General features: G+C 39.3%; 2 protein-coding genes and 1 long non-coding RNA gene across 3 annotated transcripts in view; 1 reads left to right on the forward strand and 2 right to left on the reverse strand.

The window, feature by feature from the left end:
• Positions 1–7,937, reverse strand: part of si:ch211-89o9.6 (zinc finger protein 408) — a 23,818-nt gene extending 15,881 nt beyond the window's left edge. Inside the window, exons 1-3 of the mRNA XM_041983688.1 lie at positions 7,449–7,937; positions 2,665–2,762; positions 1,962–2,064 (exon numbers count right to left, since the gene is read on the reverse strand). Of these exons, the coding sequence (XP_041839622.1) occupies positions 1,962–2,064; positions 2,665–2,762; positions 7,449–7,737 (490 nt within the window). The 5' untranslated portion in view covers positions 7,738–7,937. The remainder of the gene's footprint in view (positions 1–1,961; positions 2,065–2,664; positions 2,763–7,448) is intronic.
• LOC121638735 (zinc finger protein 316-like) overlaps positions 1,103–14,802 on the reverse strand; it is a 27,708-nt gene continuing 14,008 nt past the window's right edge. Inside the window, exon 5 of the transcript XR_006010057.1 lies at positions 1,103–1,113. The gene's annotated coding sequence lies outside the window, so the exon portion shown is untranslated. The remainder of the gene's footprint in view (positions 1,114–14,802) is intronic.
• Positions 6,800–14,802, forward strand: part of LOC121638743 — a 16,020-nt gene continuing 8,017 nt past the window's right edge. The window contains exons 1-2 of the long non-coding RNA XR_006010063.1: positions 6,800–6,979; positions 9,297–9,298. This is a non-coding gene — a long non-coding RNA (uncharacterized LOC121638743). The remainder of the gene's footprint in view (positions 6,980–9,296; positions 9,299–14,802) is intronic.

A 14,802-nucleotide genomic window follows, 5' to 3' on the forward strand; every position in this document is an offset into this window, starting at 1 on the left:
AGTTTTGTTCATGGCTAAATTTTCTGTCTAACAGAAGAGTTGTTGGTGGCTTACTGATCGGCCTGTAACGTTCTCATCTGTCGATGTTGGTTAAGTGAAACCATGTAGGACTCCATCGGAGCTGTTTAAGGTCTCTTCATGTGACATGTTTGCATGTACATGTGCTGCTCCAGCATCAGGACCAGCTTCCCCGTCATCAGCAGCAGAGGCTTGAACATATTTAACAGCTGACAAGCTTTGATGAAATAAACCCTGAAATAATGAAGTAATCATGAACTCCTGATGATAAAGTCTTGATGAGGTGAACAGACATGCAGAGGCAGGGTTTAAATTAACATATGAATAAATGGAATAACTGTAATAAACACAAAACATGGCAACTAATATTCAACATTATTTTAACCCTTTAATGTTTGCATCAAACTGCTTGCAGCCTTTTTTAAAAAAATGATTTCTTTTTAAATAATGTATATTACATTTATCTATTCACTATTATTGATGTTTTATTTCTATTTTTATTGTTTATTATGTGTTATGAATTTATTTAATGTTTAATCATATTGTATTCCAGTCTTTTTGTTTTTGTCCCAGTTATTTTGTTTTTATATAACTAAACAAATTCAGGTGTCAAGCTCCTCCTGTTCTTTCCTATTATTTTAAATACAACTAAGTAGGCTGGTGATTAATCGAATTTGAATCTCAATTACAATCTGGGTTTTCAGTGATCATAAAAATGAAATGATACGATTATTTGCTGTTTTTAATTTCCTCTTGTGCTATTTTCAGATGCAAGTCGAGCATCGCTGGCATTGCAGCTCTGCTGCAGACTCCTCCCACCGCTGCAGACTCCTCCCACCGCTGCAGACTCCTCCCACCACTGCAGACTCCTCCCACCGCTGCAGACTCCTCCCACCGCTGCAGACTCCTCCCACCGCCCGACCGCTTTGCTTTTATTAACTCGAGTTGCAAACACCTCGCCAGTTAAGGTCTGGACAACAACGTCGTTCTCTCTCCATCATTTTCTATGGAACTTGAAGCCACCACTTCGGACCTGTGGTCAAGCCGTACTATAGATCCGTCGATGACCTGGATTTCAACGTGAAAACAAAATGTCTCCAGACTCATTTTTCCCAGATCGCACCGGCTGCTGGTCTGAGACAAACAATAGCTGCTGGGACCTGGAGGAAAGAAACTAGTCTGTATTACCACAGACAACACTTCAAATGTCACACTGTCACACATTTTTCCCATAACCGAGCAGCCCCAACTAAATATCCTTAAACATCTGTTTGGTTATTGCTAAGGTCAGTTCAGACTTAAATCTACTCCATTAGAGGACTTCACTCAGTCTGTCAAGCCAGAGCAGGAAGAATTCTGGCGACATCTCTAAATCAGGATAATTGCTGCTTTTTTTTTTTAAAGCTATAGAAGCTTGCTGTGAGAACTGAACGTTATCAGCAGATGGTCGATGACTCTGCTCACTTCTGCAGATCAGGCCGTTTTATCAGGAAACAGTACAGAGATTCAAACTGACGTCTACAGTCAAAAAAACAAAAGTTAGTCAAACAGCACCACCTGGTGGTCAGAACCAGAACTAACGGAGGCTCAGAGCTGGTTTTTCATGATCAGTACATTTGAACTGTTTCCAACATCTTCATCAGAAACTCGTGATGTTTTATTCTGACAATGAACCAAAACTCTTCAGACAGAACGACCCTACATCACTGACAGCTGACGGCGTCCTGGGTCGTCATGGCGATGACGAGAACTTCAGGTTACTTCTGCTCCGTCATTCACATATGATGCACACAGCAGGAACTTTGTCACATTCCTGCTGTTTCTGGATGTTTCCAGTTATTAAAAAAAGAGACATATTTCCAAGTCGCACTGCTGCAGCTGGTCTGAAACATGGCTCCAGTCTGCGGATAAACACAAGAACTGTGGGTTTTATCTGCACTTACCAGCATCTGGGAGAGGTTCTGGTTCTGCAACTCGCTGGATGTTTTCCACTTTCTCCTCCTTCACCAGCACCTCATCTGTCTCTACCAGCTGCACATCTGGAGACTGAACAGGAAGGTTTGTCAATCAATCAGGAGAAACGGCTCTAACACCACAGACAGAAACAGCTTCAGTCTTACCGTCTGGTGGATTTATTATTCTTTAAACCACAAGCTGGTTGTCCACCATTCACCTCTGTGTTTCTGTCGCGTTCTTTTTCTTTATAATTTAAAAAGGCATTGTGCTGTTATGACGTCACACCATCACACGGCTGACGAATCTATCGCTTTCCAGCTTATATACCAAGGGTGGCCAATGGAGTTCGTAACTTAAGAATAATAAGGAGGAAGCTGTTTATCTGCAGATGTAACTGGACCACACACACGTCACTGAACCAAGCTGATGCTACTGAACTGATGCGTCTTAGCCATCCAGTACACAGCTAGGTTGTAGCTGAGGATCACCACCAGCAGCTGCCTTCTCCTCTGGTGGGTTTACCGTCTGCGTTAGCAGGAAATACTAAGTGGAACCAGAAAATGCTGTTTATCTCTGATAATTTACTAGTTTGAACCGACTTACATTGCTCTTATTGGTCATGTTTGGTATATAACATTTTTCTGTGATGTTACAGACTTCGATGTTCACAGGTCGTTTTTGCCCTCTTACCTCAGTCTGCATGCTTTCAGGAAGGATCAGCTGAGGTGTGTCATCTTCTACAGCTGCTCTGCCGGACCACAGAGTCACCTGTCGCTCAAACACACCACCTGTACGACAGAAAAAAACATTTATTCAGGTTCCTAATAAACACAAAGGACTGAAGTGGTTTTAGTGGTTTCTTTGGGAAGAAACTAGTGTGATGATACAGAAAAGTGATATGAATGAAATGAAATGAAAAATACTTTATTAATCCCAAAGGGAAATTCAATATTATGCATAAATACATGAAAACACTGAAATACATCCTAAAATTTAACAAAAAATAATATTTCCAGTCAGCTACAGTTCTTCAGCTTTATTTGTTGGTAAAATGCTCTAACAGATACCAGCAGATATAATATAAAAGGACACGCCTCTGATATCAGGACTCAGGAAAAAAGAAAGACTACTGGACTTTGTGGTGCATTCAAGTGCTGTTTATTTAGTTCAGACAGAGGCAGCAAAATGAGTCTTCTCTCTGAATTAATCCTCCAACATGAGCTGTACGAGGTGACAGAGAGGAAAAACCCTCTGAACAGTGCATTATATTTAATTTTATTTACCTTATTATGTCATTAACCAACTGTTTATTTTAACATACATCATACAATAATATAAAGTTTATTGTGTCGTAGTGTATAACACTGTATACTACAATGCAGTGGCTCAGGCGGTAGAGCAGGTCGTCCATTGACCGGAAGGTTGGCGGTTCGATTCCCACTCCCGCAGTCATCTGTCATTGTGTCCTTGGGCAAGACACTTAACCCTCCTTGCCTCCAGTGTTGGCATCACTGGTGAATGAATGTGTATGAATGTTCGGTGATGGTCGGAGAGGCCGTAGGCGCGGACTGGCAGCCACGTTTCCGTCAGCCTGCCCAGGGCAGCTGTGGCTGCACACGTAGTTTACCATCACCAGGTATGAGTGAGGAGTGGATGAATAATGGATTCACAATGTAAAGCGCTTTGGGTGCCTTGAAAAGCACTTTATAAATCTAATCCATTGTTATTATTACAATCACACAGACATTTTAGAATTAGAATTAAGGATCAACCGATATATCAGGCCGATATTTTTTTTTTTTTTTTTTGTTTTTTTATGGTATCTGCATGACTTACAGACAGGCGTCCACAGGCAGCTCTGTGTTGTTGGCGACGCTGTAGAGACCTGATGTGCTCTGACTGGGACTTGTAGTTGTTTTAGCTGTGTAGTAATTAGGGTAGTTTGTCATGACAGTTATTTTTTTTTTGCCTTCTTTCCACGTGCTGCTTCACGTCCGATGGCAGCGTGCATGTCGTTCATACGACTGCGATGCGAAGAGAAGGCAGGAAAATTTCTGGCTCATCATCTCCGCTGGATGTTCGTCTGCCAGCTAACAAAAACCTCTGAGCTGCTGGGGTTCAGTGCACTTCTTGCTTATATGGAGATAGAGCTGGGCGATAAAGCGAATTTTCCATTTCTGGCGATTTATTTTTATGAAAATTTGGATTTTTTTCCATAGTTAGCAGCAGACTTAGCCCTCCCTCCACACCAGAACGATGTTTGTCTGACAGATTTTCAGTGAAGTGACCCTTCACGGGATTTAGCTGTGTGTTTAACTGCACGGAGAAATGCTGCTCTCTACGAGATGCAGAAGTCAACTTAACCCACAAACTCTAGTTAAGAGACAAACTTCATCAGGGTTTTTTTTCTGCAGTGGATTCTGTATGATAAGGATCCAGATGGAAAGAGATCACGGATGCATTGTGTCACATATTTCTATGTAAGATAGGAAGTTGTTTATATGGTGGAAAAGTTATGACATTATATGCTTTATATTTGCTGGCATTCATTTAAAAAAATAAATAAATGTTTTTAATAATTTTCTTTATGTTTTGTAAAAGAAAAGAAAAAACTCGATTAAAATCGGAGATTTTATTTTTAGGCCGTATCGCCCAGCTTAAATGGAGATTTATTCCTGATGTAAAATCCGATTCATCTCTGCATCCCACCCTTTACATAATACTTCCACATGAGCTGATCCAGAACGTCTGGAGTTTAAAACTAGAACAGCTGTGGTGAAAATAACCACCTGTGGCTGGAATATGACCATATTTCTCCTGTTATTTACATACTAAATATTTAAACTTGTTTTAATGAAAATTCACGTAATTTTAGGAAAAGTCAGGGCCCGGTGAGGCCTCGTGATTTTGTTTGACAGTTATTGAATATGCAAATTTCAAAACGCTGTTCGGTTGATAAATGCATCTAATGTATAAAACAAAACAAAGATTTAGCAGATATGCTCATCACTGCAGATTTAACCTGAAGGTAAAGTCCACAGGAAGCATCTCTGTGAGGTGCAGATGAGAGAACAGCAGCTGTTTCCTCATCGGTGGTTCTCTAAACGCACGGACTGCAGAGCTTTCACCTCATACGTGTTATTCTGCACACGGACAAACTTCTGAGGAGTCTGACGAGGAAGAGTAACAGCTCACGCAGCTGGATCGTTACCTACGGAAGCCAGCACAGGCTGGTGGGAGAAAATGCAGAGCGCCTCTGTTTCCTCCATCATAACCAGCAGCTCCTAAACTGGGAGAATGGAGAGCTTTCATTCGTAATAAGTTTCTCTTTTTAAAAACGAGATATAATCATATTGCTACTATGATCATGTTTATGGTGTAAACTGAGGGAAGAAAATTAGTATCGCCTCTAAATATGGGCTGAAGACAATCAGCAGTCCGTATTGGCCATCGGCCCTAAACATCCATCCCTAATTAGAATGTGTTCTATCAAACCGTAATGTTATATATAACATACATTACATATATTATAAAACTACACTTTACTATATTATACTTTATACTGCGATCCCTATACTTATATATTTACTGTTTACATTCACACCTTTTACCTTCCGGCCCTAACTGCACGGCTGCTCGTGTTTACACACTTTTTTGTTTTACTTCTAATATGCTGTAAAACCTGAAAACTTCTGTGTGTCATAAATTGCTCCTTGGGGATAAAAAAAATTATAACTTAATTAATTGGAGATTTGACTAAAGTAGTCTGTGAAACCACAGATGTTTTAGAGACTACTGTCGTTAAGAGTTGTCATGACTTAACTCTTTCTTTTATCTTGAGGACCATGATGTTAAAATCTTGGACAGTTTGGGTGGAGAGTGAAAGAGGCCGTCTACATCAAAGTAGAGAAACCTTCATTTCACAAAAGGAGAGCCTGAGACATAATTTGTCCCCCACCTACAATCACATCCTTTCAGATACCCGAAAGGATCGACGACACCTATTTACACCTAGTTTCAAGTGAAACTGTGGACAACGGTCACTAACAAGATGTCAGGCGAGTCGTGATTGTCAGCGATGGTCGTAGAGTCTAAAGCTACTTAAATGAAATCTCCCACCAACTTCATGGGAAATGAAGACGTTCTTGTAGATGAGAAACTTCTTCAAGAAACTAAGGCCCTGTTTACAGAACAACGCTGAGACAGTAAAAATGCAAAAATCTTTGTTTCGTTCTGGCCTCTCGTTTACACGGTAGCAGAGGTTTGGGTGGATAGAACCGCAAATATTTGACAACGGCCTCCGGAGGGAAATGTTCTTGCAGTGCAAGCCAAGCCCTGTCGTGTAAACAAGAACTGGAATCTTTGGCAACGATGGCATATTTAACGTCATCTTGCACAATCAGACCTGCTTACAGCAGTAATGGCGGACCTCTGTGTCATGGTTGTGCTGCTGCATCGTTTCTGTCAAGTAATACACCAATATTCAATATTTCAGTGAAAACGTTTTGTGTGGAAACATCGGGGCATAAACAGGGCCTGAACTCAGTCCAGCTGACGTGACTCGACCTGCGCTGGTTAAGGAGGCATCGTATCTGTGTAAAGATGCCTATTGACAGCAGTCAATAGATGGGAATACAGCTAAAAGTTAACAGCATTATCAAATATTTTGTGTTTAACACTGACTAATTTTAAAAATATTGCGACCATGTTTGTCATATCCCACAGTTCTACATGAAGCCTAAAATATATCAACACATATACCTGTTTTGTGTGTGTATGTGTACATCTCTCACATTTTTTCATAAGGAAACTTATGAAAGTGCAACATTTACATTAATAAAAACAGCTGAAACTCCTAAAACTGAGAGGTTTAATATTCCCGATGTTAAGCTCAATTATTTAATTAATTTCATTTATGTAATTACTACAATGTTTTTATAAACTATATGTGTTTGTTTACAGACAACAACTGTGTCAGCACCCAAATGCAGAGCAGACATCCTCAGTCTCTTGTTCTATTTTCATTTCACAACCTGCAATAATCATGGTAAAATGTGCAATATTGTTACACTTGAAGATGTTAGTTATAGTTTATAGTTAATAGGTTTGACTTTTTACTATGAACCAGTTTCTCTCACAATGACGGCTTCTGCGTACGAACGGAAAATAAAAAGCTATAATCTTAAAAGATAACTGGACATTGAAGGTATAATTATATAAATCTGAGACGCGGCGAGCTGATAAACAGGTAACTTAATATGTACATATTTTATATAAGTCAGTAATGTGGTTAATGCAGACAGAGAAATATGAAAAATTAAGATAACTTGTGACTTTAGACTAACGAAAACACTCAGAGCTAACCGTTAGCAAGCGTGTAACAGCGCGTGCCAACTGCTGGTAAGCAAACGCTGCGCTGCTGTGTGTATCTGCTAACTAAGCAGGCTGTAACACAGGTACACATCTTGTCTCACCTGCGGAGGATTCTCGGAGTCTGTCGCCGCCGCTAATCTGCGCGCGTGGTCGGCTGCAGCTCACGGAGCTCTCTCTGAGTCTCCTCTCGGCGTTGGCTCGCGCCATCTTCAGCTCCAACAAGTGCAGCTTCCTCTTCAGGGCTTTGTTCTCTCTCTGGCACTGAGACATCTGTAGACTCACCACCGCGTAGTCGTCGTCCACTAGTTTGCAGATCTCCGCCACCGCGGCGTTAGCCAGAACCTCCATGATGGAGGCCAGCTGGGTCTGGAAAGCCAGGCGGGAGGACATGGTATGGTTCTGCTCACGAGCTGCTCGAGTGTTTTAAGGTAGTCTATTTCCTCAGATTAAAACGACGTGATTAAACCATCACAGCAAGCCTAACAGAAGTGCAGTTTTAAAGACAAACAGAGCTAACAAACTCGTACTAGCTTCTGCTTTGTGTACGTGCTCCTCCGTCCGCATACATAAGACGTCATTTCCTGTTCCTGACCCAGCGGTGGGCGGCGCTTATTCACCATCACTGTAGTCCTGTTTTTGATTTGATTTCGTTCTTTATTTCGAGCCATAGGAATTGTAAAACTACGGAAGCGTGGAGCTGTCACCCAAATAAAAAAAAAATCGGACCTTATCACGTTATAACGTGATATGTTTATTGTAAAAACGTAAAACGTATCACGTTATAACGTGATACTTTATTGTAACAACGTGAAACGTATCACGTTATAACGTGATAAGTTTATTGTAAAAACGTGAAACGTATGACGTTATAACGTGATAAGTTTATTGTAATAACGTGAAGCGTATCACGTTATAACGTGATAAGTTTATTGTAATAACGTGAAACGTATCACGTTATAACGTGATATGTTTATTGTAAAAACGTGAAACTTATCACGTTAAAACGTGATAAGTTTATTATAAGAACATAGTCTGTACTGAATGCAGATGTTGTTACGACCTATATTGGAGCAAAATACATTTTATGGAAAATATACTCATCAAGCAGAAACTTTTCAGTTCTTTTTGACAATGATTAATTGTTCTACTCTGGTTTATTGTTGTACAGAAATGTGGGACAGTTATGAGAAACACGTAGGTCACCTGCCTGCGCACAGTGAGACTGTGCGTGCCTGCGTGTCTGAATTGCCACAGAGCAGGCATCCCCAACTTGGGACCTCTTGAGCCAGTGTCCTGACCCAACTTTTTTTTAAGGTGGTGTTTTTTAAATTAGTTTCTCCTCTCAAGTTATACTTCAAATCTTTATTACTAAACATCTTTTGTATATTTTGAGGTAAGAGATTGTACTTAGCTTTATATATTATTTGTGAAGTTTTGTATTTCACTAAATCATCAATCTTTAGTACTTCGGATATAAGAAACAGTGGGTTCATGTGGTCCCTAAAGCCAACATTGAGCATTATTCGAAGAGCCTTTTTTTTTTTTAGAATTGTAAGTTTATTTAGTTTTGTCTTATAACTATTGCCTCAAACTTCAATACAGTAGCAGATATGTAGCAGAACAAGAGTACAGTGGACAATATGTAGAGTTTTGTAGTTCAATACATACCTGGATCTGCCCGTTATGGCAATGCGTGTAGCAATTTTACTTTTAATACTGGTAATTTCAGGTTTCCAGCTTAGTTTGTGGTCAAGAATAACTCCAAGAAAATTGTATTTATTTACACATTAAATAATTTGATTTTGGATTTCCATTTTAATCTGTACGTCACTGTTTCGGTTACCAAATATCATTTGTTTTTTTTTTGTTTTTTTATTTAATGACAATTTATTATCATCAAACCATTGTTTTAATTAGTTAATTTCTATCGTCATCTCAGCCAGTAACAGCAGTATATCCTTACCACAACACAAAATTGTGGTATCATCTGCAAAAAGTACCATTTTAAGTTTATTTGAAATCTAACATAAATCATTTATATATAGTAGAAACAATACTGGTCCCAACACTGACCCCTGTGGGACGCCACAGATAATATTTTTAATGTTGATTTGTACTCACCCATATGAACATAATGCTGTCTAATTTTTATGTTATTTGACTATATATAGTTTTTATTTCATTTATTTATTTATTTGCTGTTGAGAAAACGTAATAAGTAAATCAAAAAGGAGAGAACATATTACACATCAATACAAGTGTGTATTCAAAATGTACATATTTAAGCCAGAGTCATAGATTCATGGTCAGTTTTTGGAGAACATATCTTGTTTTAATCGCCTTTTGATTTTCAAGTTCTTTTATTGTGATGTTGTGAAGTGGTTTATATTTGGTTTACATTCTGTCTGTCTTGTTTTATGAATATGAAATTTTCCCAGGAGGCGTAGAAGTTGGATGAAGTAAGATCAGATCTGTGTCCATATCTTTATTATCAAAACAAAGTAGAATGTCTTTTTCAGTAAGTTGAATTATTTGACCAGTTTTCTGTCTGGTGAAATGTTGTACATCCATTCAAAATATCTTTCAGTACATACGCTGATAAAATAAATGACAAATTGTTTCTATTTGTGGCTCACAAAAGGTACATGAGTAATCGATATGAAGGTTAAATCTCTCTAGCATCTTTTTAACTGGGTACACATTATGTCAAATTTCAAAAGTGACGTTTTTAACTTTATTGCTTAATCTACATTTCCCTACATTTAGGTCCTATGGAGTAAAGAAAAAAACAAAATTATAGAAGATGTTAAACTTGTCTTCTCCTATTTATTTATTTGTTTGTTTGTTTTATTTAATAAAGTACAAATTGCATATTCTGAAACATAAGTATGTATAAAAATACAAAATGTTAATTTGTGCAGATTTAGCATCATTCACATCCACAGGGGTTGCACAAGGGTCACAACAATCCTGTCATAATCTATATTTACCGTCACTTTAATTTTTCAAAAAAAGATATTAAAGTAATTTTCAGTAGCTTTTAATTTTCATTAATTTTAAACTAAAATTCAGTCTGAACAAGCCGAACATAAAATCCACACTTAAAATAGAAACGGTTCGCCTGCTGTGGCCTGAACGCAGCCTCACACCTTCCTGGTCTGCATGGACTTGAATTTCGTGTCGACTTGTGCCTGATCAAATGTCTCTGGTATTGCTGCGCAAGTTGTTGTCATGAGGTTTTGGATTTTAGCCTTGGACAGACAACCTTTCACGGCTGTTTTGACGTTGTTCTGGAGGCTGAATCCGCATTCTGTTGTGTAATCAGGACATTTGTGAAGTGATCAGAAGTCGGCAAGACTCTCAGAACGAAGAGTTTCCTGATCCGGCGAGAACTCGCTTCAGCAGGAGGAAATCCCGCAGCATGCGTTCCTCCCGCACCAGTGGCTCAGCTGCACCAGTCTGTGACCCATAGTGGTCATTTTACTGAGTGAAGCCAACGAGGTCATGCGTCCAGAGACCAGGGGCGCTGCTAGAGATTTTGGGCCCCATGAAAAGAAACTGAGTGTCCCCCCCCCCCTCCAAAAAAAAAAAAAAAAAAAAAACTTTAATAGTGTAATACATTCAATTGGCAATTTTAATGCTATTTTGACCATCAAAATTAAAAAGCATTAAAAGAAATTAAAAGAAAAACATGACAGGCTAGTTGGCAGGGGAAGCACTAAAAATACAATGAAGTTAATTTAGATTCAACTATTTGCTGCAAGACGGATACTTTATATTTAAAAACCCATCTATCTTTTTTAAATACTTAATTATCTCATGATAATTACAAAACAAATTACAAATACAAAACTTTAATACAAAATAACCTCGTTCATGAAAATAAAACGCATTTATAATCTGTGAAGAAATAAATCAAATCTCAGCTAAAGCACCATTAAAAACAAAATGACCACTCAATTTTTATGACTTATTGTATAGCGAGCATAATCATCATTAAATCAGAAGCCAATGGTAAAAAAAATGAGGTAGGCTCAGAAACAAAACATAGCAGGACCTCACATGGTTTATTGTATTATATGAACTAAATGTAATAAAGTCACAAACAAACCACTGTGGAGATTTACAGCCAAACAACGGCTGGGAGAGTCTTTAAAGTTAAATAATCATATTTTAAAAGGTAGAACTTTGTGTAATAAGATATCAAAGAGTGGTAAAGGTGCACTATTGCTGAGTCAAGCTCTTGCAATCTCATTCACCATCACTGTCCATGCTCAGCCTTTTTCACCAAGAACCCAACGTGGAGCTTTCTCCCTGGAAAGATCACTTATCAAGTCCTGAAGACCAGCTTTCTATTCTATCAGCTGTTCTATCATATAGTATCTCCAATCGTGTAATGTCATGTGTAACAGCATCACAATCATTATTTCTGGTGGTCTCACACTATTTTGTTTTACTTAAAGGTGCTTTCAGTGATTTCACCAACAATGTCAAGGGAAATTGATTTGACTACCAATCCTCCACGTCATTGTTTCTCTCATGTAGCAACACGAAGTCTAATTTATCTCCAGATCTGTAGACTCACCGGTGAAGCTTTAGATAAGTGGGGGAACATATATGATGCTATATGGTTGTTGCTAGTTAATCTTCTGATATCTAGAAAATATAAATATTTCTCTGATTGGATCGAAAGCAGTCACCCAGTCTGCTGCACTACAAATGTCTCTGTTCCTACTGCAAAGCAGGAGGATGAGTCCTAAACTACTGACCTGACCTAACATTACAGTGATGGCTGAGAAAATAAATGCAAACTATTTTTATTTAATATTAATTATTCAGAACTTTTTTTTCTATTATATAATGTTTTTTCGCCACAATAATCAATTAATTCAACACTCAGCTGCTCACCTCGTTCCTCAGGGGCCACCTGGACATGTTCAGGTGGGCGGGGAGGGGAGGATGTTTAGGTGGGGCGGGTGGGGGTCTGGCAGCATCTGCTTCGGCTGCTCTCGTGTCTGTTCGGACATGCATGATGTTTTAGTAGAGCAGCTTGCTAATCGTTTGCCTGCCTTGATTATTTGATTAAAACAGAAGTGAAATTAAATAAAATCCAGAGTTTTCTTCAGAAATATGAGCTAATATGGGAGTAAAGTGAGCTAGCTTATAAGAACAAAGTTTAGAAGAGACAACAAGCTGATGTTCCACAACTTTCCATCAGACGAGCTAACTGACCACCTCGCCTCTGAAAGAACTGGGTGACGTACTGTCAACCCATCTGTTCTCTCTCCAGTCTCAGCTTTTTTTCTTTTTAAACTTCCCTATTTTGGGGGCATCCTGCCGTCTTAGCATCCACTGGCTGTCTGTCTGTTGCTTCCATTTAAGGGAAATATAGAGGTGGGGTGGGTGTTCAGAAATGTTTCCAAAACAAAGAAACTTAGTGATACCATTGCATTGTAACTAAAATGTTTGTGTGATTGTAGGTTTATCATTGAGTATTAGATGATTTTGTTAGTATTACAATTGCATTAAGGGCCCTTCTGGGCCCCCTGTCAGTCATGGGCTCCGAGAATCCTTCCCCTTTACCCCCCTTTTCGGCGCCCCAGCCAGAGACAATAACTAATTAATATGCTCACTCGCTACCAAGTGGTCAGGGGTGTAAACTGCAATCTGTCAAATTGACAGATGGTCTTCAGATTTTTCAGTCATCGTTAAAAAAAACAGTCAACCACAAAATATTCGGTTAACGTGTCCCTGGCTGTCCTTTGGCAGGTCACAGACAATCTTCTACATAAATAATAACGAGGTGCACAAGCACTATACATTTAAAACCCAGTCACTTATCACTCAATCAGACTGGATAAGTATGCAAACGAATAAAGTGCAGCACATGTACGAATGTATATGAAAAGACGCCCCACACGTAACAAGATATAACAAGAAACAAGAATAAAACTCAAACACAAAGGCCAGGCAAATGTATACAGCTCACAGCACAGCAGGGGTATGTGCTGCAGAGCATTTATCTGACTATGAGAACAGGTTTGGTTGGTTAAATAATAGTTTTTGACTTTGGATTTAAAAATGTGTGTGTTCTCTTATTACCGGTGGTATCGTTTTCCAGGTGTTTCTACCCCTCATTGACAGTAGAGATTGACCCAAAGTGGTGCATCTGTGGGGCCTCAAAATCTCCTCTTGTGGTGGCCCTAGTGGTCCTTCCAGTGAGTGATTTTAATTTGACATATCCCTTTATTGATAGCAGTGGAAGTTTAATATTTTGTGAATGGAACAGGCATATTTGAAAGAATAATAATTTTCAAAAGATAAAAACCTATATTTGCTGAGAATATGTCAGTAATAACTTTACCTGTCAAAGATTTCTAGAGCCTTTTTGTGCAGTGATTCTACAGGTTTGTGTGCCGAGAGAGACCAGTTTGTGAAGCAATAATCAATATAAGAGAAAATCACAGCATGCAGGAACATTGTGGATTTTGACTCTTCCTCAGTTATGTGTTCTGCCCGATGCTGAACCACAAAAACCCAGAGACAAAACATAATGTAGGTAAACCAAAGACTGAAGCATGATGATTGTCATGGAGGAGACCTCAAGTATGAGCTGATGACCAGATAATCAGCTCCCACATTTCCTGTTTTTTCTCCAGCAAGCACAGAGCTGGAAATTTGTTTCTGTACCTGCTACCAGGATGTCCACCGTCCACCAGTGTCCTGTCTACCAGACCAGCTACATCATGAGCTCTGACCTTCTCTGCCAAGTGTGCACACTGTAAGTGCTGTAAGAGCATTCTCGTGGGCTTTCTCTGTCTGCCACATGGGCCATGCAAGGCTGTCTCACAGGCTTATGTTTCCTCTGGACAGGCTCCTCTATAAGGTCTAAGGGCTCATTCTCCACAGGGATTTCATCCTCTAGCTCCTCTATGACCCACTCTGTTCTGAGTGTTTTGTCAGTGATGGATTTGCACTCTCTCTCTCCTATGTGTTGGCATTGGAGCGGTTTACTCCTCCCTACTCTGCTCATTTTTAGGCTGCTCCAGTGGTTATCTTCATCATCACTTCTCGCAGCAGTAGGTTTTATAGTTGCTGCCTCGCCCTGATGCAGACGTTTGTCTTATTCTGTGCATGATGCAGCAGCTGGGCTTCCAGTGTTTTCTGGGTTATTGTGAGTAGGTGTGTTTATGCTTGTGGTACCCAATGAGGTAAAGACTGCATCCTGCTTCACCTTTTACCCACTAGAGATAGCCTTAAAGAGGTAAACCTAATTAAATATATCATCGGTTATGAACTGTAACTCCAGAGAACAGATGCTGCCCTTTAAGTTATGGACCTCACAGGTTCCTTGAATGACTGAATTAAAAAGGCAGTTTGGAGGCCGATTATCCAGTTTCAGTCCAGTTCATACTCTGAGGTGGGGCCCACTCAACAGGTGGTCGTGTACTAAAG

Source organism: Melanotaenia boesemani, chromosome 4 (genome assembly GCF_017639745.1).
Source record: "Melanotaenia boesemani isolate fMelBoe1 chromosome 4, fMelBoe1.pri, whole genome shotgun sequence".
Taxonomy (NCBI): domain Eukaryota; kingdom Metazoa; phylum Chordata; class Actinopteri; order Atheriniformes; family Melanotaeniidae; genus Melanotaenia; species Melanotaenia boesemani.